We start from the raw sequence: 27,184 nt of genomic DNA on the forward strand, positions 1-27,184 counted from the left end.
CCTGTTGGATTTTGCATGTGATTATTGCCAGCGGCTATAGCCACTAGCAATAATCACTCTGTTCTCCCAGTCGATACAGCTCCCCCTGCCCCGGACAAAATAATAGCTTCACGGGAGGGATTCCCCCCATCAACATGGTCTGTGTTGATGTGGGGGGGGGGGGGGCCGAGCGCTTTTCTTTCCTGCAACCTGTGGCTGCAGGAAAGAAAATCGTTACATCTATGGCAGGCTTAAAAGGTTATGTAAATCTACTCCGGTTTCTATAGTTAAGGCTGCTTTCTTTCAATTATTTTGACAGATGGTGCTCTGCAAAGAGCAGTTCTAATCTTCTTGAACACAGACTTTCAGTGGCTTTTTGTGCCAGTTTGACATTGCGGCTATTCCTTCCTGGGCCCTGACATCGCCCATTCCCCTGACAACAGCTAGTGAAACTTTACTTGACCTGCAAAGGGGGTCTTTACCAATCAAGTGAGGCTATCCTGGTCACTTCCAGAAGAAGGGGGGTCACATCAGCTTGAGGGAGCTGTGGCATCAGGCTGGAACACAGAGCCTCCAAAACTTTCAGGAGAAGAAAGTTAGATCTGCTATTTGCAGGACATCATCAGTCCAAATGGAAGAGAAAAAAAAAAAAAGAAATGCAGCTATAACTATAGAAATGTTAGTAGGTTTATCCTGAATCTAATATGCATGGAATAGGGTCATGACCTTTTTTAAAAACAAGAAAAAGGTCATATGTACTGGTTCTACACAAATGGGCATTTCATAAACCTGTACAAGATGGTCAATTTGTATATTTTACAAAGTTACTGCTTTGTATCATTTGTCCAGAAATTACATTAAGTGCAGAAACACTTTTCATGCCTTCTCCATCCCAGTGTTTCCTACCTTTGCTTGGGGGAAGACTTAAAAATAAAAGTCACTGAAAATGTATTTCTCTTCCGCAGGTGATGAGATCTAGAACCAGTGGACCAACAGGGTACATGTAGGGCATTTCCAGCTTATTAAAAGGATTCCCCCAGCAAGGGTTCAATGCTAGATTTCCTTGAAAAGCCACCATCTCCTAAAGAACAGGCTGCACCCTTCTGATTAGATTATTGGTTCACTCTACAAAACGGCCGCTTCCACAGAAGGTAAGGGACATGCTCTCATAATAGATATTGTTTAATGAACACGGTCTGCTTTTAATTCCACTGATACAAACCTTAAGTCAGTTACTGTCTGCTGGCAATAATTCAGTGCAGGACATTCACCAACATTGTATACAGGTACTCGGCAGCATTACACAGTGCAACTCTATAGTGGATACAAAGCAAACCTCATACAAAGTAAACGGAGTAGGTTGAGATTCTCTGACTGTACAGTGCATCAGGTTTCTTCTACAGGGACTTGGCAAAATAATGGAAAAACCATGTAAAAAAAAAAAAAAGGAGTTTGCTATAACCAAGTCACAACTACAAACATAGCTGCAAAGGCAATTCACATTAAAACGGACTGTCATTAGCAGTAGATGTCCATTATAAAAGATGTGTGGCAGGTAGCAGTTGGTTATTTGATTTTTCACAGCAATACGAGTTCTAGAAGAGGCCAAATGGTCAGTGCCCAAATTACATGAGCAACCAAGGGGAAAAATAAAAATTGTGTCAAGAGGAACCACCACAGAAATGACATGTACAAAACATGTGAAAACTGCATTGGCCAAAAAGGACCAAGGGTGACAAATGAATGCTCCTAGAAAAGAATAGACAGGCAACCAACAAGATAACTGCCAAGTAATACAAAACGACATCCTCAATTGAAGAAGCAGCTATGTGTCTACACAAGCCCTGTACATCAAGAGTCAAATTTGTTACATGAATCCTTTTTGGATGTCAGGTAAATCCATTATTTTGTCCACCCCCTGTCGTTGTGTATATTATAATACAACTTTGTTTATGCAAGTAGGACTGACCACAGAAGCCGCTTCATCTGCTCAGTGTCTTGGGTGCGTTACATTGCAGAGCCGCTCCACCTTTCTATGAAGTGGAAGGGATTCTCTTGTCCCAGAATTCAGAGCGTGAGGTAGGCTGGGACCAAGGTAAATTCACAGTGCTGAAAAACATTCCCCTGCCTGTCGCACAATGAATGCCCCAAATAGGACCTTGTGTTCTTGAAGGGAGTGCAAGTCCAAAGCCGAAATATCCACTGCAGGTGCCAGTTGGTGGCTTGAATCATCCACTCCTTTCTTATATTAAAGTCTCCAGTGGTAAGACCTCCACACTGGAATTCTCAGCACCAAAAACCCCCATTAGGCCAAGGTTGGGTCTCATTGCACCTATAGCACTCTCCATAATTTATATTAAACAGAGACTGAGACTTCCCCAGGTTATGACCATGTCAGATGGGAGGAGCTGAGAACTCCAGTACAGACAACACACTGGCATGGAACGCAATATTTAAAGTATGGTGGATAATTCAAATCACCAGTGCTTCATCCTGAAATATCAGCTTCAGGTAGATTTACCAGTAGTCACTTACACAAGTGGAAGCAGTCATTTTGTATGAACCAATGATCATAAGAACGTAGAATATTCATTCAGTGACGTCAGTTAAAGTGATCCTGCTGCTATGAAAATTACAAACTAATGTCACTATCAATTTGTTAGAACAGGCTTCCCTGCCTTAGCGATGTCACAAGCTCCCTGTGACAGTGTTTCCCCAGTCAGCTGCAGATCACCTTCAGCAATTTTGTGTCTTGTCACAGATGCAAGTCAACCCTTGACAAGTTTCCATGGCAATCACCTTGTCTCCTCATTTTGAAAAGGATTTTTTCAGATACTTACTGGATGTTTCCTAGTTACCAGAGTGGTGAATCACAATAACAGGAGAAGTTTGCATTGCACCAGTTCCAAGAGTCAACTTTTGCTGGAAGCAATACAAATCTGTAGCTGTATAGGGTAACCTTTATTACGATGAATAGTGGTCCAGCTTGCAGAAGGTTTGCCCCCACAACTATGGCCTGTGGGCTTCTGCTCCAACAGAGTGAGGGGAGTGCAATGGAGGATGCTAGACCTAGGGCTTAAAGGTGGAGTGAGGAGCTGTTTGGCATCCGAGAATTGTGTAGCTAAATATATCCTTTAAAGCACACAATGATATGAGTTAGTTTGATGGTAAAATGAACACAGATGGGTGTTAATGACACATTCTTATACAAGTAAACAGAAGGGAGGGGGGTCTACCCAGTTCTAGGAGATGCTAAGAAGATACAAAGTACCACCATCATTGATGATACACACCCCCAAGGTACCATTAACTGTTATTGATGTGATAAGCACGCAGCTGTCACATGCATTAAAAATAGATTGGGTTCCATCTCCCCCCATTCATCAAACATTCTGGGAGTACAGCCGTTGCAAAAACAGTACCGCCACCCTGTGCAAAAAGAATTGCACACTGTTCCATAGATATCTTTGCTCGTCTTCTCCATGCAGGTAACAGATAAAGGATTTGAGTGTCTATTTCAGAACGAGTCAAAGGCCTGAAGACAAAAAAGCAGCTCCTGATCTCCCTCCTCGTTCCACAAAGGCTTCTCTTGTTCCAGCAACAGCAGCTGTCGGCCATGCTTTTCTGGGCAAAGGGAGGATCCCATGATCTATGTCCTGAGTTATTTTAAGAAGGGGGTAAGGTGATATGAGCATCTCAAAAGCAGATCCCAGGGCAGGGAAGTCTCAGTGCAAGGGGAGAGGGGCACATCCCATGGGATTTCAGAGTATGAATAGAACAAGCTGAAGGGCTTTATAACAGCAGCAGATTTCAGAGCAAGAATGGGCAAATCTCTTCCTCAGCCAGGCTGCAGTGAATTGGATGTGAAGGGGAAAGGGGGAGGGGACATCCTTGGAGTCGCTTGGTTATTTTTTGGTTGGTCGGTGTTGTATAAAAACATTGCGGGCATGTTGGCACAAGAAGATAAACAAGAGAAGTGGGAGGGTCTCTTCCCTCTCCAGTCTGTCAGTCTGGCTGTGCTATTTAGAGTGTGTTACATTGCATATTTCTGTGTCCATTCTCGTGCTAGTCTGTTATACCTATAAAGGAAGAAGAGGCAAGTTTTATGTCAGAAGGTCATTAAGAAATCATAAATACATCAAAACAATTTTACAGAAGGCCAAGTCTAATACAAACCAAATACAGTACAATCGGCTTGTACAAATCTCTGTACAGGATCCTTTCAGGCAGAACACTGTGTGCAAAAATTTTAAAACAAAATATAGGTAGAAATTCACTTTGTGGGCACCAAATGCCTTTTTAAACCCAGCTATTACCCTGACCCAGCAGGCTCCATCCACTACAGGCCACCTGCAAAAAAAAAACTACAGAAGGGGGTGGAGACAAGACCAGTCGTTCGGCACAAGAAAAGAGAGCAGCAGTGACCGGTCTTTATTATAGGAAGCTCCTGCACAGAGGTAAAGCTTCACACTGGATTACCACACAGATCTGGAAGAAATACAGAAAGCTCACCAAGGTTCAAGAAAGCATACAAACAACTCTTATTTAGACAACATCTCTTTGCATTGCGGTAATGCGCGATCAGTGCAGTGGCACTCATTGAGCGAGGTACCCCAACGTATGACTACAAAACTGGACAATGCAGCACAAAGCACATGTCCATTTTATTGTGTGTTAAGGCTTTCCTAATGCAGTGCATCTTAACACACTGTTAACCAATGCATGGTGTGATGGACCCTTAAAGTTATTAAAGGCTTAAAAAAAATAATTAAACGTGACACAATTACCTGCTCTTCAGTGGTTTTGCACAGAGCAGCCCTGATTCTCCACCTCTGGTCCCCTGCCGGTGCTCCAGGATCCTCCTCTTTAGCCAGTACCCACAATAGCAAGCAACTTGCTCTGGGGGCACTGGTGCATGCTCGCTCCTGCACTCCGCTCCATGCGTGCATAAAACAAAGAGCCGCAGCTTGGCCCTGCTCCCTGCTCTCTCCTCATTGGCACACTGCCTGTGATTGAGCCAATGGCTCTCGCTGCTGTCACAGCCATTGAGGAATGAGATACCTGGGAGAAGCTTAACTGATCGCTGGATCGAGAGGGAGCTCAGGTAAGTTTCGATGGGGGAGAGGGCGGGGTGTGGGTGGCTGTGCTGGGGGGTGCTGCACACAGGTTTTTTTTACCTTGCTTTAAGCCGGTGGATCAGAATTCAGCTACTTCAGCAGGGCCTGGCCAAATTTAAATAAATTTATAGCCATTCACGCGTGACAGACGACAACCTAATGATCGTCTTCGGGCGAATGGGAATGAGGTGCCCTGCTGTCAGAATACAATGGCACAGTGGAGATGATTTCTCCATCCCTCTGGCTTGTGAGAAAGGGGGAATCTGCTCATTTATTCCCCCGATCAGCCCCTAAAGGCTGACAAGAAAAAAAAATAGAAAATCCGTCTAATCACATGATCAGAAAATAAAACAAAAAAAAAAAAAAAAAAAAAAAAAAAAAACTTATTTTAAAGTAACCTCCTCTTTTTTGATAAGTGACTAGCGTGCAAAAAAAAAAAAAAAAAAAGGATGATTGTTGGTTCCGATAATCTCATCGTGTATATCAGGCAATGGACTTTCCAACAATTATGAGGTGTGAGAAACTAACACAAAGCATTCAATATAACCAATCTGCTCAGGGTCCAACATTACATAGCATTTAGTAAATCATGCAATCCAAATGCAATTTGTGGGGCCAGCTTCATTTTAAACAATCAATATTATAAAGACAGTCCTATAAAAATTAACATCCAATACTCACATAGCACATGTTACGTTATTGTATCTAAATGAGCTTGCTTGTATAATAATAATACAAATCTCCACATTGTGCAAAAGCACACTATGGGCTCAATCAAAGCGATAGAGATTGGTCACAGTCAGATCATCATTATTTTCCACAACCGAGTAGAAATCATGCTGCTGAAAAGAATGATTTTTTGGCAAAGAAGGGGTTTGTTATTCAGTGAATATAGCCTGATAACCATATACATAGACATAATGCCGGTAACTGGAAATCTAGATAAAAGGCTATGCAGTAAAAATATATGTGATCTTGTTACTTCCCATTGGACTTTAGCCACTAAGTAAATTTCAGATCTGGCTGAACAGAATCATACCTCTTGTACACTGCAGTCTGGTCTGTTTTCTGGTTTAGCTTTCTAGCTTCTAATGCAACCCACTTTGCCTCCAACCTACACACTGAACAATGAACCATTATCACATTTCCAGCTCTGTTTGCTGTTAGCAGGCAGAGGACATTGAAATCTGGATGTCCAGAGTGGACAAGAGAAACTGTAAAGTTGAAATCAGAATACTGGATGTCCAGAGTTGACAAGAGAAACTGTAAAGTTGAAATCAGAATATACTGGTTGCATCGACTGGTTTTGCAGTGTGGCAGGGATGTAAAAAGCTCATATTTAGCTGAACAGAATTACAAATTCTTTGTTGGGTAAAAAGCTCAGAAATGTACAACTAAGTTCAGGCATTTGCTTTGAATTCCATTTTAATGCAAAAATCGGTAGGCGGGCTTTGAATAGTTTTCTAAACGGGACCAAGATAGGGGCCATTTATCATTTACAGATTTACAAAATGGTTACACATATTAGGCATGTGGCTTTACCTTACTGCATTGTATGCAAAAAAGGTAAAAAACCTCTGCATGCCGCTTCGCCTGCAGCCTCAGCCCTATCTCAATCCAGCAATGTGCACAGGATTGCGCAGAGTTTCTCGCTTCTGATTGGCTCAGATACAGCAGCAGGAGTCATTGGCTTTCAATCAGAGCCAGTGACAAGGGAGTTGGGAATAAAGCCCCGCTCTGTGTCTTATGGACACAGCAAACATGCACAAGTGCCCCCATAGAAAGTGGCTTGCTATGGAACACTCAACAGGGAGGTGGAGCAAGAAGTGCAGACGGGGGACCCAAGAAGAGGAGGATCGGGACTGCTTTGTGCAAAGCCACTGCACAGAGCAGGCAAGTATGACATGTTTGCTTTTTTTTCTCTCATTAAAAATGAGACTTTAGTCTCATTTTAAGGGAAAATTATGATCAAGTACTAATTGTAGGAAGGCCAGAATGCAGAGCACAAAGAAATCTCTCGGTTTCAAATATCTGTATTTATACCAGGCATGGTAGTCATTTTTCTGGAAGTAGCAGTCTTATGATTTTTGTAGGAGCAATTAGATGCTTAAAGCGGAGTTCCACCCATTTTTAATACGTTGGATTACATAGATGTATGTAATCCCCTTTAAAACGACTTTTACAAATAGAAACTTTTTTTTTTTTTGCTAGTAAATACCTTATTTTCTTGTTTATTCCTCCTCTCCTCACTTCCGGGTCCGATCAGCGATGACGTCATTCGGCGATTCGCAGTGTGTGCTGGGATGTATTCCATGCCAGAAATCTTGCAGTATTACCCAGGAGCTGAGCTGTACTGTGTGTATTCAGGCCGTGACCTGCCCCGCCTCCTCTCAGTGAGTTGTACTGTATGCATTATATTCAGGCCATTCTCTTCCCCGCCTCCTCTCAGTGAGCGAGGACTGAAAGCATTATATCCTCACTGAGGATATTAAGGTATTTACTAGCAAAAAAAAGTTTCCATTGGTAAGTCGTTTTAAGGGGGATTACATACATCTAAAGTTACGAAAATGGGTGGAACTCCACTTTAAGAGGTCAACATGCTTGTGTTTACATCAAAACCGTTTTGTAATCCCATTTAAGTCCATGGACATGCAAAACCCACTTGATCCAGGACAGAATGTTAGGAGAATGTCAAATGCACCCATCAATTAATTTTGAATGATCTCAGAAGCATCTTTAATTGATGTCAAACTGATGCCATCAACATAAGCCCAAAGCTCGTTGAAACAGGCCCCAGAGTGAATCTATACAAGTACTAGATTTTATATTGAATAGGAGTAGGAAACGCAAAAAAAAAAAAAAAAAAAAAAAAGTCAGTTTTTTTTTTGTCTGGCTGTATCCCATTGAAGTGATCTTTATTTTCTGCATCAAAAATGCAACAGGAAATCTTTCTAAAGTAAGAAGAAATCCAACCATCACAGGGAAAAAAAAAAAAAGGTGAATCACCCCAGAGGGTACACAAAAACAGCAAGAAAAAAAAAAAACACAACAACTTGACAGGTTCTAAACGTTCCATACACCATGCACAACTAAATCAAAGTTTTGGTTAAAGATTCACTTGACAAGATCCCCTTTACATCGAACACATAAAAATCCAATAATTTAAATATGACAGAACATTGCCTTTGATAATTCAAGGTATTAATGAAATCTGTTGAAAACTTTTTTCAACTCCATACACTCAAAAATCATCATAGTTTAAATAATATTTTCTGTGAATAGATATAAAGAGAAATTCAGTTAAAAAAATTCTACGTACTTCTCCCGGTCTGCTTTATACGTGTGGGCGATCTCTGGCACCAGAGGGTCATCAGGATTGGGGTCACAGAGAAGGGAGCAGATAGAGAGCAGAACTGAGGGAGGAAAACACAAGTCAGCACTGAAAGAAACACAAGATATTAAGCTTTGCAAGTATAAACTTCTGGGACACACACACACACACACACACACACACACACACACACACTATGGAATCTAGAAAGTGTGCTGGCAAGACTTGCTCTAAACTAAGGATGTGTAATCAGATTGGATTTAAAGTGGAACTAAACCCTTTAATGCACAGCTTGCGAGAAGGAAGGATTTTTAGTGCAGACATAGTAGGTCTCTTCTGCAATAGCGAAGAGGTTGGCTGCATTCAGGTTGTTGCAGATGTCACATCGCTAGAGGTGGTGATCATTGGAGGGTTTGGTTTTGCTTTAATAAAAGCACATGAATCAAACATCTCAGCAACACATCCTGCTTGCCATGATTATAAAACTGAGAGAGCCTAAATCCTAGGCAGTCCAGATCAGATGATGTGGCTACCAGGAACATTGTGGGTATTTTACATCAGAGACTGCAGAGTAATGTATTCAATCACACAGACCCTGCCTGCTAGATCTGAACTGAGACAAGAGGTTCAATAAAGCACACCACTTATGCAGCGCTACCAAACAGGAATTGGAGCTGAAATATAATCTGTGCAATGTTGTCCTTATGTGCATATATGACAAGTAAAAAAAAAAAAAAAAAAAAAAAGGGATTTTTGATTTACTGTAAAATACATTTCTCTGAGGTTCACTGACAGATGCAGATTTTGATATTCATAATTATTGGGTTATACTGCCCCTTACAGGAGTAGGACACTAGGCAGGAAAGGATTCTGGCTACACCCATGGGCAGTCCCAGGGGGTATACTCCCTCTCTCCGCTATAGCCACTCAGTTTTGTTACAAGCAATGTCAGGAGAATTATAACGCCACAGAGAGGTGGGTGCTGTGTCCGTCAATGAACATCAGAGAAATGGATTTTACGGTAAGTCAAAAAACCCCCATTTTCTCTTTCGTTCATTGATGGACACAGCTCCTGATATTTAGAACCATCGGACGTCCCTTAAATATGATGGGTGGGAACAATATAAAATATGCCCAAGGCTAAAATTAGCAAACCAGGCAACAGGAGCTCAAGCAAAAAAAAAAAATGGAGCCCATCTGGGAAAAAAAAAAAAAAAAAAAACACACACACCCTCAGAGGATCAGCTCCTCAAAAATAGCCTGCAAAACCTTGCGTCCAAAAGAAGCATCAGCAGATGCCAACACATCCGCTTTATAAAACTTTGTAAAGTGTGCACTGACAACCAGGTGGCTGCCTTGCAAACCTGCGCCCCTGACGCCTGATGATGGAAAGCCGAGGAGGCACTAAGCGCCCTAGTAGAGTGTGCCTTGACAGGGAAAGGAGGAACCTGACCCCTGATAGAATAGGCCTGAACCACCGTCTGTCTGACCCATCTAGAAATGATCTCAGAGGAAGCGGACAACTCTTTGAGGTCCATCCGTGAGCACAAAGAGAATCTGACTTCCTGAAAGACTCAGTAGCTGCCAGGTACACCCTTATTGCCCGGACCACATCCAAGGCATGCAACGCAATTTCCTTTGGATGTTTGGGCCTGGGACACAGGGAAAGAAACACAATGTCTTCATGCAAATGAAAAATCAGAGACAACCTTTGGAAGGAACGAACGACTGACAGGGGCAAAGAACCACCTTATACCTGTGAATCACCAGGTAAGGTAAACGACAGGATAACGTCGCCAGTTCCGAAACTCTACGCGCAGGGGTGATAGCCACTAAGGCCACCTGGGACAGTGTAAGCAGGGGAATCTCCTGAATATTTTCAAAGGGAGGCTTCTGTAAAGCTGAAAGCACCAAATTAAGATCCCAAGGCGGCAACAGAGCCCGCACTGGAGGAACCAAAATGTCGGACACCCTGAAGAAAGGTACGCACTAGGTAATGTATGGCAAAAAGGTCGTTGGAAGAAGACCCACCAAAGTAGACACCTGGCCCTTTATGGTACACAAGGCCAATTTCTGTACAACCCCCATTGAAGCAAGGTCAAGATCCGAACCACCGAGAAAGAGCGAGGAAGAACCTCAAGAGACTCACAGCACGCAATGTACGTCTTCCATGTACAATGGTAGATTTTCCTATAGGTAGATTTCCTAGCTTTCAACAGTGTAGGATTTACAGATTTAAATAAACCCCTATCCTTCAACACCTGAAATTCAACAGCCAAGCCGTCAAAGCCAGCGACTGTAAAGCAGGATGGGAGATCAGTCCTTGGGACAGCAGATCCTCCTTGAGAGGAAGCTGCCAAGGAAAGTCGGCGAGCAGCTGCACCAGATCAGAGTACCAAGCCCAGCCCGGAGCCACCAAAATGACCAGAATCCCTTCTGCCTCGATTCTGCGTAGACACAATCAGGCCCAGCACCTGCATGCAAGTCCGGAGGAATTACCATTTGTTGTACAGCAGGAGGCGACTGCAGCCTGCAGTTTGTCCAGAGGAAGGAGCCCTCTAGCTAAGGCCGAGTCCAGAGTCCCGCCCAGACAGTTCAGCTTTGTGGACAGGACCAGAGCAGACGTCTGCGGGAGTTCGGCTGGATTATGATCTCCAGGTTCTCCACCAGAGCAGAGGGAGATCGTCCAAGTAACCCAGTACTGCGAGCCCCCGTTGGCGTAGAAAAGCTAGCACCGGGTCTAACACTTTTGTGAAGACCCGAGGAGCAAATGCGAGACAAAAAGGTAAATGCCAAACGGATGATGCTCCTCTCCCACAGCAAAGCGGAGAAAACGCTAGTGATGGGCACATACTGGAATGTGAAGGTAGGCATCCTTGATATCGATAGAGGCGAGGAAATCATTTGAATGGTGGTGGCATCCCTGCATCAGAGGGGACTCCATTCTGAACTTCTGTACCTGCACAAAGCAGTTTAGCGCCTTGAAGTCCAGGATTGGACGCACTTTGCCTTCCTTTCTGGAAACTGAACAGATTTGAGTAAAAACTAGTGGTCGACCGATACCGATATTTTGGCCATTGCATATCGGTATCGGCCGATACTTTCGTACATTTAAAAAAAATATATATATGTTTTATTTCTATCACTTGACAGGTACTCTTGTGGAGGGATCTGGGGGTCTAAAAGACCCCAAACCCTTCCTCTGCACTTAAAAGCATTCAAAATGCCAAGTTTGGCTGTTTTGAATGCTGTCATTTTTTTTTAATCTGGCGCCGAGTACCCGGAAGTGATGTCATGACGTCACCTCCAGACGTTCCCTCCAGCTCCTTGTAATTACAGCTGAGTGGCTTCTCTTCTGAAGGCATCACTCCAGTACAAGCACTTTCCCGAAATATTGGCAATATTGGTCACCTTGGTGGCCGATTCCGAAATATCGGGGAAAGTGCAGATTGGCTCTCAAGGTCGTAACCGGGAAATCACCCCTTGAAGGAACAGGTCTTTTACTGCCTCAAACAGGCCCTTAAGCGGTCTAGGGACAGGCGCAAATTGGAAGAAAAAAAAACCTTGCCAGGGGACAAGAGCGAAACTTGATCTTGTAGCCGGACGGAATGACTTAATGGACCCACTTGTCTTGCACCGTGAAGTCCATAGGTTCGGAAACAAGCCCCCCACCCCCGGATGAGGGCGCACCTTCATGCAGAAGGAGCCTTGTCCCCAGGTCTGGAGAAGCCGGATCTTAACTTGCCAGACCAGGTTCGTATGGATCCTCCAGAAGAGGCCCTGAAAGGCTTCGAGCCCTTGTCAGTCGATCCTGAGGGACGAAAACAACCTCCAATGAGCTGAGAAGGAAGGCCAATGTCTACAACAAGGTTCCTTGCCCTTAGTAGCCTGCAGAAGAAAAAGTACTCTTAACCCCTGTGAGACCTTTAATGAGGTCATCCAAACAGGCGATCTCCTTGCAAAGGAAGATCAGTCAAGGCCTTTTTTTGAAGTCTGATCCACAGATCAGCACTTGAGCCAAAAAATACACGCCGAAGGACCACTGCCAAAATAGATAGGCATCACAGATACTGCAGCCCCTGGACCAGCTTGTCTGCCAGCTCGGCAAAGGCAGAGGGGAGCTGTTCCCCCCACCGTGTCACGGTGTAGGAGCTTAGCTCACTCGGTCAGAGTTTACGACACTAGGGCAATGGTGAATACTGGCCTCATTGCCGAACCAGCCAGAGAGTACATAGTGCGGGCCACAGCCTCCGCCTTCTGCTCAGCCCGATCCTTAAAAGCCAGGGACTCTTCAACTGGAATGATGGTTTCCTTATTTAATCTGAAAACTGGAGGGTCCACCACCGGTGGCACAGTCCACTTCTTAAGAAGGGACTCCTCATAGGGGTAACATCTAGTAAAGCGCAGGGACGCTTTGGTCAACCCCACTCTTTAGCAACAATTTTGGCAAAACAGGAGAGAAAAGGAAACACCTCTGCTGCTGCGGATGGCTTGCGAGTGCCAAAAGAGCACCTGCGCCTCCATCCCAGCTTCAGCTGCGTACTCCCATCTTCAGGGTTTTACGCAGAGATTCGATCAGTGCATCCACCAGTGCCTTTTCGTGCGCGGTCTCAGACGTGGAAGAATCATGTTCACCATCAGAGGATTCCATGCGCGTGGTTGCAGACCGAGCAGGGTGACCCACGTCCACGGCGGCCGAATCATATTCAGGATCTGATGAGACAGATGAAGCAGGGGGAGCTTTTTGCTAGCACGTCGCCCGCAAGCCATACTCCACTCAGGACACAAGGAACTTCAGGACCACCATCAACGCATGGATGGATGGGACCCGGAGGGCCCCGCAGCTTCAGATAAGAGGATCAGGTGGGGAAATGTGCTTCAAAGACTCCATGAGTCACCAGGGGGACCCCACAAAGTGTAAACACTGCTAAGGGACAACCCTCACCACGCTGGCGGTGCCACCCAGTCGCCAGGCACAAATCCAGCAATCAGCAGAGAGGGAAAGGACCCAATCAGACTCACCACCTACAACAGGCACCCGCATCCACCAAGAAAATCAGCACTACACATGCAGGGATCAGGAAGTAAAATTGATCCAGGAGCCAGCACCAGGGGATGAGGAAGGGCTCCCACCACCGAAATCGCCGCCCACAGGGCTCCACTGTCATGGCTGTGGTTATTTCCAATGGCAAACCACAAGAAAATGGCCACCTGGACAACACAAACATGGCCGCCGTGTACAGAAACACAGGCTACAACAAAATGGTGGCCCTGCGCTGCACCACAAGGCTTACAGAGACCCAGGAGGGAGACCAGGCCTCAAGGACAGTTCCAGGCAGGACAGGGGGCCCTGGCAGGAGCCCCCCCACAAGGTACAACCCCCGACTCCGCACAATCGATCATCTGGTCGCCGACGGTGCATCCCCCTGGCCCCCATCCCAGGAAAGTGGCCAGACCACCCAAATAGCCTCAGTGTAGATGGGAGAGGAGGGGGAGGGGGGCAGGATGAGGGACTTGGCAAGCGGGGGAAGCAGGGGAACCCAGGGGTCCGACTGTCCCAAGGAGGGGACCACGTCCACCCTAAAACCCTCCGGGGGGGGGCAGCTACTCACCATACCAGGAGGGCACAGCTCCAGACGGAAGCCCTCTCCATCGAAATAGGGGCGTTCTTTCGGCCAGGAGGAACGCTGCAACTCGGCCGAGACCTGGTCGTAGGCGACCTCGCAAGGCGTTTAGCTTAGCCCCGTCCAGTGGGGCTATGTCGCGGTCAACTGAGTGGCTATAGCAAAAAGAGGGAATTCACCCCCTGGGACTGGCCATAGGTGTAGCCAGAATTATTTTTGGCCTAGTGTCCTACTCCTGTAGGGGGCAGTATAATTCAATGGTTATGAATATCTGGAGCTGTGTCCGTCAACGAACGAAAGAGAAGTAATTTTTGATCCTCTGCAGATTTTGTATGTTTGCCCACTTATAAAAAAAAAAAAAAAAAGAAGGGACTATACATTTTTATCATAGGTCCATTTTAAATCATAGAGACCGAATATCAACCAAAAATCCATAAAAAAACAAACATATGATACACATGTCATAAATGGAGTTGCAGTTCAGTGAAAAAAATTTAGTTTTTAACTTACCGTAAATTCAATTTCTCTGATGTTCATTGACAGACACAGATCCTCTTTGTGACCGTAAGGTTATACTGCCCCCTATAGGGAGTAGGACACTAGGCAGAGAAAAAAGCTTTAGCATGCCTTTGGGGCAGTCACTGGGGGTATACTCCTAACTCCTGTTATACGTATTCAGTTTTGTAACAAACAGTGTCAGAAGAAAAATCCAAACTGCAAAGAGGGCAGGTGTTCTGTCTGTCAATGAACATCAGAGAAATAGATTTTATTTTACGGTAAGTCAAAAATCCCATTTTCTTTTTCGTTCATTGACGGACACAGCTCTTCATCTTTATGACCGTAGGGACGTCCCAAAGCAGTGTCAAACATGAGGGGTGGGAACAGCAGAAAACAACTTCCCGAAGGCTAAACATAGCCAACCACTTAACTTAGACCCAAACTAGTAACAGCTGGAGCTCACCTAAAAAAAAACACCCTCAAGGAGGACAAGTCCTCTAAATAGCAGCCTGCAAAACTTTGTGGCTAAAAGAAGCATCAGCAGATGCCAACCTATCCACTTTATAGAACTTTGTGAATGCGTGTACAGACAACCAAGTGGCTGCCTTGCAAACCTGCACCACTGATGCCAGGCCCAGAAGACACTAAGCGCCCGAGTAGTGGAGTGCACCCTGACAGGGAAAGGAGGAACCCAACTTGTAATAGAATAAGCCTAAACCACAGTCTATCTGATCCATCTGGAAATGGTCGCAGCAGAAGCAGCCAGCCCCTTGCGAGGTCCATCCGTAAGGACAAATAGTATGACTTCTGAAGCAACTCCATAGCTGCCAGGTACACTTTAATTGCCTGAACCAAATCCAGGGAATGCAAAGCAACTTCCTTAGGCTTGTGACACAGGGAGAGTGCAACACAATGTCTTCATTCAAATGAAAATCAGAGACAACCTTTGGAAGGAACAACGGACATGGCCAAAGAACCACCTTATCCCTGTGAACCACTAGGTAAGGTGAAATGACAAGACAGCGCCACCAGCTCAAATACCCTGCACACAGAAGTAAGCCACCAAAAAAGCCAAGAAAAGCAGTGGAATCTCCCACATTTTTGTAAAGGGAGGTTTCTGGAGAACGAACACCAAATTGAGGTCCCATGGCAGCAATGGAGACTGCACCAGGGGAACCAAGTGTCTCACTCCCTGGAGAAAAGGTACGCACCCAGGAGTGTGTGGCCAACCGCGTTGAAAGAAAATTGCCAAGGCCGAAAACCTGGCCCTTGATGTTACTCAAGGTCAAACACTGCTCCACCCCTCGCTGGAGGAAAGCCAAGATCCGAGTCACCGAAAAGGAACAAGTTTGAACCCTGAGGGATTCACACCATGCAATGTACGTCTTCCAAGTACGATGGTAAATCTTCCTAGAAGTAGATTTTCTAGCTTTTTTTTCCAACAGTGCAGGAATCCCTGATTCAGACAGCCCTCTATCCTTCAGCACCTGGTATTAAACAGCCAAGCTGTCAAAGCCAGCGACTGTAAAGCAGGATGGAAGACCGGTCCTTGGGACAGCAGATCTTCCCTGAGAGGTAGTCTCCTGGGACGGCTGGTCGCCAATGCTCCTTAAACGGCATACCAAGACTAGCGAGGCCAGTCTGGAGCCACTAGGATCACCAGAATCCCCTCTACATTGATTCTGCACAGTAGTCTCAGCAGAAGCTTGAGCAGAGGAAAGGCAAATATCAGATGATACCGACTCCAGGGAGCCACTAAGGCATCTGTGGCGTCGGCTAGAGGATCCTGAGATCGAGCCACAAACCTCCGTACTTTTTTGTTGAGGAAAGAAGCCAACAGATCAACCTCTGTAGTCCCCCACCGGAGACAACTGATGGAACACCTCCAGATGAAATGACCACTCTCCTTGGTCTAACGCCTGTCCACTTAAATAGTCCGCCTGCCAATTTTTTACTGCTGGAATGTGCACAGCAGAGAGGGCTGGAACGATTTGTTCTGCCCACCCGAGAATGCCGGCTACTTCTCGAGCCGCCAGAACACTTATTGTGCCCCCTTTGGTGATCGACATAGGCCACGGAATTGTCTGAATCCGTACCAGACACCCCTGGAGACGACTTGTCCAATAAGCCAGACAAAGTCTGATCGCTCAAAGCTTTAGTACACTGATCGGTAGCCTGGACTCTTCCGGAGTCCAGACCCCCTGAGCGCACACTGTGCCGAGGGCACCTCCCCATATGGACAGGTTGGCGTCAGTGGTGACAACCGTCCAGTACAGGGAAAGAAATTATTTTCCCTGACGAAGTACCAGAGAACGAACCCCCCCCCCCCCATACTCCGGCTCAACAGGATCAGATTTGTCTGGAGACTGAAGATCTTTGCTTATTTGCATAAATAGACACTGTTTATCAGAGCAGTATAAAAATTCTGACACGCTCCTTGTTCCATTTCCCCAGAATTTCCTTTTGCAGGGATCATGTGGAACTGTGCAAACGGAACTGCCTCGAAGGTAGACACCATCAGGCCCAGCATCCGCATGCAAGTCCGAAGAGATGACAGTTTGCTGTACAGCAGAAGCTGAATTGCCTTCTACAATTTTTGAAGCTTTTCCAGAGGAAGAAACACTCTGGCTGAGGCCAGTCTCATACCTAGATAGTCCAGGCTTGTGGATGGGACCAGAGCAGACTTCTGAAGATTTAGAAACCAACCGAACTCTCTCAGCGTTTGCAGAGTAATCTCCAAATTGGTCAAAGAGTCGAAGACTCTGCTCGCAAAAGCAAATCATCCAGGTAACCCAGTATCCTGATCCCCGCTGACGCAGTATTGCGGCCAACACTTTTGTGAGGACCCGAGGAGAGGAGGGGAGACCAAAGGGTAAACTCCACAAATTGATAATGCTCCTCACCCACGGCAAAGCGGAGGAAGCACTGATTGGGACACATATGGGGATGTGAAGGTAGGCGTCCTTGATGTCGGCGGAGGCGAGAATATCCCCCTGATGTAGGGACGCGCCACCACAGAGTGAATAGATTCTATTCGGAACTTCTGTACCCGCACAAAGCAGTTTAGCGCCTTGAGGTCCAGAATTGGACGTACCATGCCCTCCTTCCTGGGAACCGTGATCTTGTAGCCGGAACAAATGACTTTGTGGACCCACTTGTCCTGGATCAGGAAGGTCTACAGATCCTGAAAACAATGAAGACGTTTCCTCACCCCTGATATGGGTGAGGGCGCCCCTTCATGCGGAGGAATTTTGTCCGCAGGTCTGGCAGAGCCCACTCTGTTTGCCTGACCAAGACTTTTTGCAACCCCCAGTGAAGGCACTGAAGGATTTTATTCCATGGTCTTGAGACCCTGAGGGACGAAAAGGCCACTTGTGAGCCAAAATTGAGCTCTCTGGCATTAACTCGACTCGCTGTGTTTGGAGAAAGAAAAATGCTTACTATGACCCTAAGAATACCATCCCTACAGTCAAGCACGGAGGTTGAAACATTATGCTTTGGGGCCGTTTCTCTGCTAAAGGTACAGTCTGACTTTGCAACATTGAGGGGCCAATGGACGAGGCCATGTATTGTAAAATCTTGGATGAGACCCCTTCCCTCAGCAGAACACTGAAGATGGGTCGCGAATGAGTATTCCAGCATAGCAATGACCCAAAACATACCGCCAAGGCAACAAATGAGTGGCTCAAGAAGAATCACATTAACCACTTCAATACAGTGCACTTTCACCCCCTTGCTTCCCAGGCCAATTTTCAGCTTTCAGCGTTGTCACACTTGAATGACAATTGCTACACTGTACCCATATGACATTTTTATAATTTTTTTCACACAGATAGAGCTTTCTTTTGGTGGTATTTAATCACTGCTGGGTTTTTTATTTCTTACAAAAAAGAAATTTCTTATTTTCTGTCAGTAAATTTTGAATATAAGTACTTTTTCTCCTTCACTGATGTGCGCTGATGAGGCGGCACTTATGGGCACTGACAGGCAACACAGATGAGCAGGCACTGACTGGCAGCACTATGGGCACTGTTTAACTTTCTGTAATCAGGGTACTGATGATCAGTGCCCTGATTAACTGTCCTAGAGTCCCCTTTGAGGAGGAGCAGCTGATCGGCTCTCCTCGCCACACAAACTGACAGTGTAAGGCGAGGAGAGCCGATAAATGGCACTTCCTCATTTACATGTGACCGGTGTTCCGTGAGAATTACCTACCCGTGAGTAAAACCTACCCCTCGTCACTTCCGGTTCACGCCACTGTATGTAATGCAGCGGTTACATTAAAATAACTGTGCTGCAATACGAGTCATCTCCGCTCCTGTCCCTGTCACTTCCCTGCTCTCGGCAAGTAAATATAAAAGCGGAGGCGGGTGTATGAAAACATAAATCACGGAGCCGCCAGCCGCTTTTATATTTACTAGCCCAGATCAGGGAAGTGACAGGGACAGGAGCGGAGAGGACTCATAATGCAGCCCAGCTGTTTTATGTAACCGCGGCGAGGGTAGATTTTATTCACGGTACACCGACATATTTCCATACTAGTGCGCATGCGCACTAGTCAGCTCCTCTGTTGTCCCATTAGGTATCCGGGGCTGTGAGCATGCGCACTGCTGCGCTGCTCAGCTGTTCCTGGCCGGAAGTGACGAGGGTAGGTTTTTCTCACGGGGTAGGTAATTCTCACGTTACACCGGCTGTGATTGGACACAGCCGATCACATGGGTAAATAGCCAAGTTATTGGCTCTTTACCAAGATGGGGGTCGCGCTGTGTTCTAGCAACACGGCGCGGCCACAATCGCTGCACTGCACTCCCCGCAGGCGTGCGAGAGAGGCCGTTCTGGGGTGCCGTCAAATGACCTCGTCCTAGAACAAGAGCCGCAGCGCTCCGCCGTCCTTTCACGGTGGGCCGGCGGTAAGTAGTTAAGGTCATGGAATGGCCTAGCCAGTCTCCAGACCCTAATCCTATGGAAAATGTATGGGGGGGGAGAGCTGAAACTTAAGTTGCCAAGCGACAGCCAAGAAACCTTAATGATTTAAGGTCTGTAAAGAAGAGTGGACCAAAAACCCTCCTAAGATATGTGCAAACCTGGTAACTACCTACAAGAAACATCTAAACTCTGTGCTTGCCAACAAGGGTTTTTCACCACCAAGTACTAAGTCATGTTTTTCTTGGGGATCAAATACTTATTTTACCCACTGAACTGCAACTCAATTTATAACATTTGAATCATGTGTTTCAGGATTTCTGGTTTATAGTCTGTCTCCATCATTTAAAATACACCTATGATAAAAAATTTATAGACCCTTAGTTTCTTTTTAAGTGGACAAACTTACAAAATCTGCAGGGGATCAAATAATTATTTTCCCCATCGTACAGTGGAACCCCAGGGAAACATCTAAAGCAAGCCATAGATCGTCCAATTTTTCACTCCTGCCGTGCTATTGTGTTCTACCAGCAGGAAGCATTCCCTACCATCCGAAAAGAATGACCATTGCTAGCAGCTATCGCCGCTGATAGTGATCGCACAGAAAATACGCCAGGTTGGTTATACTGAAGTCAATTGATGGATTGATTTCAGTACAACCAGCCTGCCCAAAGAAGGATAGAATCTTGTCCGTTCCCTGCTGAACAGGTCAAGATTCAATCCATCCATGGTCAGCTTTAGAGCTTTCATCCCAATATTAACGATGTGTACTAGTTACAGTACTTTGGTTCAGACTGGTACATGACTGTCATATTTTACACCCAAGGAGCATTCAATTGCATTTAAATCCAAAAACAAAAATGTAATCTATTCTAGCTTACCAGTCTTTTGAGGTGGCTGCATTCGTTTTCTTGTAATGTTCTGTAATTGTTGAAAATGTCTGAAGTTAAAACTAATCTAGCCACCACATCTAAAGACTGGTAAGCTCCAATAGATTACATTTTTGTTCTTGGCTTTAGTTCTTTCACACATGCATTTCAGACATGCTTACTGACCCTTGGAAACCGTCAGGGCTGGGGACCATTGGCTTCGCAGGATGTCCAAACAAATGCTGCCATTACTGTTTATGTTGGGGTGATAGATTTTGGTTGTAAATGCGACCTGTAAAGAAAGATAGTAAAAGTCAAAGCCTCTGCTGCTGGAAAATCGCTATCATTAATCCAAAGTGGTATGTGACCCACAATTGCTGTGTAGCAGTTTCAAGCCATCTCTTCCCTAGACAGCAAGCTTAACTCTCTCCTTACCTTGGGGGGTTTGAAGGGATAATCAGTGGGAAAGTGAATGGTGAGGAAGAAAACGCCACCTTGGAAAGGGCTGTCATTCTGAAAAACGGAAAAGCGTGTCAGCAAATGGGCGAGGAGAGCACCAGGGGAAAAATAGAAGTCCACAGATAGGAAACAAGGAGAGAGAAAAGGAAACAAGGAGAGAGAAAAAGAAACAAGAAAGGGCTACAAGTCCAGCACATGACCTAATAATTTCCTACTCTGGCTACTGTAATATAATACAAGTCAGTCACATCTCCAGTCATGACTGTATTATTCTGCAGTGGTTCTTAACCTGTGCTTTTAATAGAGATCTTTTTCCATACAACTCCTGAGAAGATTACAGGTATGGGATCCTTTATCGATCAATAGAAAGAATCTGATCACCAAGTCCTACAGTCACAATGTGGGGCCCTGCTAAAAAGACCCACTCTGAAGATTGGGATGACAAGAGTAAACCAACTTAAAACTAAAAGCAAAATTTATTTATTTTGTTCTAGTTTTGGACAGAGGGGAGATGGACAGTTTTTTTATTGCGGTCTGTGTCCCCATTCGGCAGATTCACCCTCTCCATTTGTCCTGTTTACTATTATCATTAAAAGTGAAAGTAAAAGAAAATCCCAAATTTTGGGTTGTCCCCAGAAAAGTAGATGGGGAAATCTTCCAATCGGGACCCTAGTCCTGGTGACCTGGGGGTCCCCAAGAAATTCCCTTAATTTGCAGAGATTTCCTCTCACTTCCTGTTTGGTTATAGGTTGAGGATGTGAAGGAAAAATTTCTCCAACGGGACAATGATTACAAAAATGGGATTTTGACTTACTGTAAAATCCATTTCTCTGATGTTCATTGATGGACACAGCGCCTCATCTTCATGACTATATGGGTTATACTGCCCCCTACAGGAATAGGACACTAGGCAGACAAAAACTTGACTAAGCCTATGGGGCAGTTACAGGGGGTATACTCCCACTCTCTGCTATAGGTATTCAGTTTTGTAACAAGCAGTATCAGAAGAGAAAAACCCAACTCCATGGGGGGGGGGGGTGGGTGCTGTGTCCGTCAATGAACATCAGAGAAATGGATTTTACGGTAAGTAAAAAATTCAGTTTTCGCTTTCCTTCATTGATGGACACAGCTCCCCATCTTCATGACTATATGGGATGTCCCAAAGCAGTGTCAAACATGGGGGGAGGGAGCAGTAAGAAGAAAAAAAAAAAAAAAAAAACTTCACCAAAGTTAAACATAGCCAACCAGGAAACATGGAGCTCAACTATCAACTGGAGCACACCGGAAAAAATGATAAAAACACCCTCAAAGAGGACAAGTCCTCTAAACCGCAGCCTGCAAAACCTTGCAACCGAAGGAAGCATCTGCAGATGCCAACACATCCACTTTATAAAACTGTGTGAACGTGTGCACCGACGGCCAGGTAGCCGCCTTGCAAACCTGCCGCACTGATGCCTGGTGACAGAAGGCCCGGGAGGCACCAAGCGCCCGACCTAGCGCAGAGCTGCGGTCTGCACGCACTCGCTGGTCGGACTGGGGGGGGACCTTAAGTATCTATATTATCCAGTATGTCGCCGAGTCCGGCACTTAAATGAAGAGATTACAGGAACAAAATAAGGAGGAAAAAAATTCCATTTAAGAAAAAAAAAAAAAAAAAAAAAGGAAAACAAATTGCCAGGACCAGAGATCCCAGCAAGGAACTAGGTCCTTACTCCTGACTAGGCAGAAAAAAACTGAATACCTATAGCAGAGTGGGAATATACCCCCAGGGACTGTCCCATAGGCGTAGTCAAATTTTTGTCTGCCTAGCGTCCTACTCCTGTAGGGGGCAGTATAACCCATATAGTCATGAAGATGAGGAGCTGTTTCCATCAATGAACGAAAGAGAAAATTAAACCTTACAGGGGTTACAGCCCTCCCTTACTCTATCCAAAATTAAAATAATTTTTTGCCTATAGTTCTACTTTAATTTAGGATTAAAAGCTACAGGCATACCAAGGGGTGGACCAATTTGAAATTCAGGAGCCAGCAAGGATTTATCGGGAGCCAGCTCCATTGACAACAAACTGGAGATAACCTCAGAAGTTGGGTGACAGCTGCAAGGAGCATAGACTACCTGACTCCAGAGATACGTTCAGCCCTAGGTATACCCATTATGCAGATCAGCAAGCCAGGTTCATCAACAATGATGTGAACGTGGAAACATCCATTTTCCTTTTCCCCAAATCCAGAACTCAAAAAACAAACAAGCTAAAAATAAGATCCCATACCTGTATTTTAAGATTTGAAAAACGTCAGATTTGGAAAATGACATTTAAAGAAAACAGAATTAAGCCAAAATCCATGCCCATCTTATAACCCTAAGGTGGACAAGGTTAAGAACCCATGCTCTAGAGTGCAATTAGTCTGTCCTAAAACCACATCGTCTTCCGGAAATCATGCCATATCCACTTCCTAGGCCAGAAAACTCCATTTCACTGTTGGACATCACTGCTGCACACTGAGTATAGGTCATGCAGCAGCTCATTGTGCATTCTGCATAAACAGCTGGCATATCCAAAGGCTTTTTTCCTTCCTTACACATTATAAATATTTGGCAAACCGCTGACATACCAGTTAGAGCTCATGCACCTTGTTATTGCCTGCACTGCGGATCTCGTCACAGCCTAATACAGAGTCCCATCACCACTAAAGCCTGACACTGAATATTTACTAGAATTGGCCACCGCAAACAACCCGTAGAACAAGATCACCATCAATGGAATCTTCTGATAGAAGCTGCCATGACATGAGGGCCACATGCTAATTTCAGGGCAGCCATTAAAAAAAATCACAGAAAAGCCAAAAGTATTGTTGAACTAGCTTAAGTGTGTAAATTGGAATCTTCCATCAAAATCTTCGGAGACAGGCAAATCATTTTGGGAACAATCCCCTTTAATGGAAATCTCGGCATACAAAACCCCATTCCAACTCTTAGGCCCCTTCCGCTTGCTCGGCGGGGAGATCTGTCTATTGATTCCTGCTGAGCATGCAGATGGCTGGTCTGTGTCCACTCCGCTTATGCAGAGCAAACGAAGACACAGCCCGCTCTCTTCTGGGAGCTTGGATGTAAACAGACCGGTCTGTTTGTTTACATTCGACTGCCATCCAATCAACGGATGGGGAACAAATCCCCATCAGTCTGTAAACACCCGCTGCTCCACAGAGGAGAATGAAGGGTCCTATCGAGCCTGCCTAAAAAACTGACAGGTGGACCCGATCGATCTGCTCGTGTGGAAGGGGCTTTACTGTCTACATTGACAGCTACATGTAGCCATTTTTAATCTGAGGAACATTCCCCCCTCCAAGCAATAGCTGCCACTGCTCAGCTCCTGGAACTGGTGCTAATCCTTGGATGGAGATATCATTAATGCTGGACCACCAGATCTGTCCAGAATTCTGCATAGGCTAATCGAATTACCTAAACTAGAAGTTATAATTTTAATGCAGCCACTGTGTTCCAAATGACATTAATAGGACTGCCTGCATGGAATATCCATGCATTCCCGTTTAGGTTGACATTGCCTTGCATGGTCATATGCTTTAGTACACCTATTGTGAATGAGGCCTTAACAAGCTTAGCGTTTTATTCACCTCAAAACCAGCATGTTTCTTAATTTTCAAAAATATCATAGCGGTCCTGAAAGATGATTGGGGTAAAAGATCACATTAGGGGGTCTACTTTCCAAAACAATGGCTGTGTTAGAGGTCTTCATACTGTCCTGACGTTTATATTTACGATTTATGATTTAGAAACAAAAAGTAGGGATCACCAAGCGTACTATTCAAACATTTTGGCTTTTTTACCTTTTTAGAAACCGATCTACTTGGTGGGTATTAAAGAGGAAGTAAACCCTCCTCTGACACTTAAGGCTTACCTATAGGTACTGTAAATATCTCCTAAACATGTACCGTTTAGGACAGATGTTGCTGAACTACAAGTCCCATGAGGCATAGCAAGAGAGCCACAAGCATGACACCCAGAGGCAGAGGCATGATGGGACTTGTAGTTTTGCAACAGCTGGAGGGCCACAGTTTGCATATCACTGGTTTAGGAGAGATTTACCTTACATGCAGCCAGTGACGTCACTGGCGCATGCGCTCTGAAGTAACGGCCGCTCGTGCCGTTCCCTTCAGAGCCTCGTGCCGTGACCGTCGGCTCCCGCGCGCGGGAGTGGCGTCACCGCGGCTCCGGCCAAACAGATGGCCGGATGCCGCGATCCCGGAAGACGGGTGACTGGACATGTCGCCCGTCAGAGGCAAGCGAGCGGCACGGCGGGGGCTCGTTCTAAGGTAAGTATTTGATAATGAGCTAGTATGCGATGCATACTAGCTCATTATGTCTGTCTTTCTCTTTCAGGATGGAAAGACAAAAAATATTTTTTTCTCGGTTTACAACCTCTTTAAATACGGTCTAAAAAAATTGTATAAAATGAATTTGAGCAGTGTTGCATAACCGAACAAAAGGTCAAACTGCCAGAGCAATGAAAAGTGAAAGATGACCTGGTAGTGATCGAGCATTACAGACTGGTACTCAAGTGGTTAAAGGACCAGGATGAAAGCTCAGAAACTAGCATTTTTTAGAAGAGGGCCGGCAACAGAAGCCTGAGTATTTCTTTCAGTACAGGTTTCTTTGAAGCAACAATTTGCAGAGCAAACCCTGAGCTTTGTGCTCTAGTGGCCAGTACACTCCCTCAGTTTGGAGAACAGGCAGTGGTGGGGTCTTGCCAATGAGAGAGAAGGGCATTCCCATTTCCTCGCTCAAATTAGAACACTATTCAACCTCACCAGATATTTGCCTCCTCCACACTTGTCATGGGACTTTCAGCGTTTTCTATTTGTGTCTAGTCCCATACCCTGCTGAGTTCCCAAACAAAATCCATCTCCCCACACAGCCTACCCATCTAGACAAGGGTTAACTGGGGTCCATAATTTGCTGGGAGACTGGACAGCTCTCACAGAACATAATGCCTAACGCTGCTCACTGGTTTGGACAAAACTTCAGCTGCCAGTGTTTCTAGAAGTGCTGAACACCCTGTTAAAGGATGTGACAAATATTAGTCCACACACAAACAAGGAGTGGTGCACACAGCGCAGTACAAGATACTTACGGGGCCCATGATAGTCGCCTGCCAGTGAAACACTGAAATACAGAGAGACACAACTTGGGGGATATTTCATGGACGAGAGGATGCCCTACTGCTAGTGAAATATATATGAGTAAATGTATTAGTGAGTGATGTGTCCTTATTGGTTCGTATTATGTAAAGTGTGTGTGTTAACAGAATAAATATTTCAAAAACATAAGCAGACGCTTGCAGCATTTAAAATTGCTCAACAGGGTTTTTAATATCCATTTAAAAAAATATGTTTATGTGTACAGGAATGGACAAAATAAAGGAAACGCTTCAATGAAAACAAAGTCAAACCTAACAGTAATTAATCACTGAACACTTTTATCTGATGTAGTGGATGACAGGTAATCTAACCTGCAATCGTTAGCCACACAAAGTTGACTGCCAGTTAGAAGTATAGGTCAGCTATAAAAATGTGTGAAAATTAGCACCTACAATTTCAGTCACATGACTTCATCAACAACTTCAAAGAAGCCAGATAGCTGATGCCCAAATTGCATGTGCATCTGCCACTGCAAGACTATTTAGGGAGTTAAAGAAGGGAACAGTAAAGAAATATAGTAAAATATATATATATATTTTTTATTTATTCCCCCAACTGATGCATTTACAGTGTTCTAATGAGCAAAGTTGCAGCATCAGCATCCCTTTGGAAGTGATTAACTCTTTGGGAGTATCTCAGCAAAATGACATTTTTGTTGCAGAGGATGCCTGAAATCTGACTTGTATCTTCGTTCAGACTTCTGGGGAAATCCGTGAGCCAATCACACAAGTCCCATACATTGTGTATAGAAGGACTCCAGGTATTGCGTTGAATTTTACTAAAAATTACAGAGCTGCAGATTGAAAAGGAAAGGTCATTTTAATAACATTTAAAAAATTACAGTATGACTTGTGAAGCAGTTGTATATCCTATATTTTTTTCTATTTGCAACAAAAGTGGAGTTTCCCTATAAGGAGTGCTGGAGACAAGCGAAGCGGGATTTCCACCTCCTTTATCTCTGAAACAACTGGAGACTTATTCTGAAGAATAGATCAGAATCCCACAACACACCGTTCACTTGTCTGACAGCATTCCAAGAAGGTTTGAAGCAGCTCTGAGGACAAATCGGAGCTAAACATTTTACTAGGACATTCATTTTAATAGATAGCTTGAAGATTCCATTATTTTGTCCACCTCCAGTTACTGTGAAATCTATTTGTATTGTGG

General features: G+C 44.9%; 1 protein-coding gene across 1 annotated transcript in view; it reads right to left on the reverse strand.

The window, feature by feature from the left end:
* Positions 1-1,143: 1,143 nt before the first annotated feature.
* UBE2D4 (ubiquitin conjugating enzyme E2 D4) overlaps positions 1,144-27,184 on the reverse strand; it is a 33,963-nt gene continuing 7,922 nt past the window's right edge. Inside the window, exons 3-7 of the mRNA XM_082254642.1 lie at positions 25,951-25,982; positions 20,777-20,854; positions 20,528-20,633; positions 8,416-8,509; positions 1,144-4,058 (exon numbers count right to left, since the gene is read on the reverse strand). Of these exons, the coding sequence (XP_082110768.1) occupies positions 4,013-4,058; positions 8,416-8,509; positions 20,528-20,633; positions 20,777-20,854; positions 25,951-25,982 (356 nt within the window). The 3' untranslated portion in view covers positions 1,144-4,012. The remainder of the gene's footprint in view (positions 4,059-8,415; positions 8,510-20,527; positions 20,634-20,776; positions 20,855-25,950; positions 25,983-27,184) is intronic.

The sequence above is a fragment of the Pelophylax lessonae genome (assembly GCF_965119305.1).
Source record: "Pelophylax lessonae genome assembly, chromosome: 4".
NCBI classification, from domain to species: Eukaryota; Metazoa; Chordata; class Amphibia; order Anura; family Ranidae; genus Pelophylax; species Pelophylax lessonae.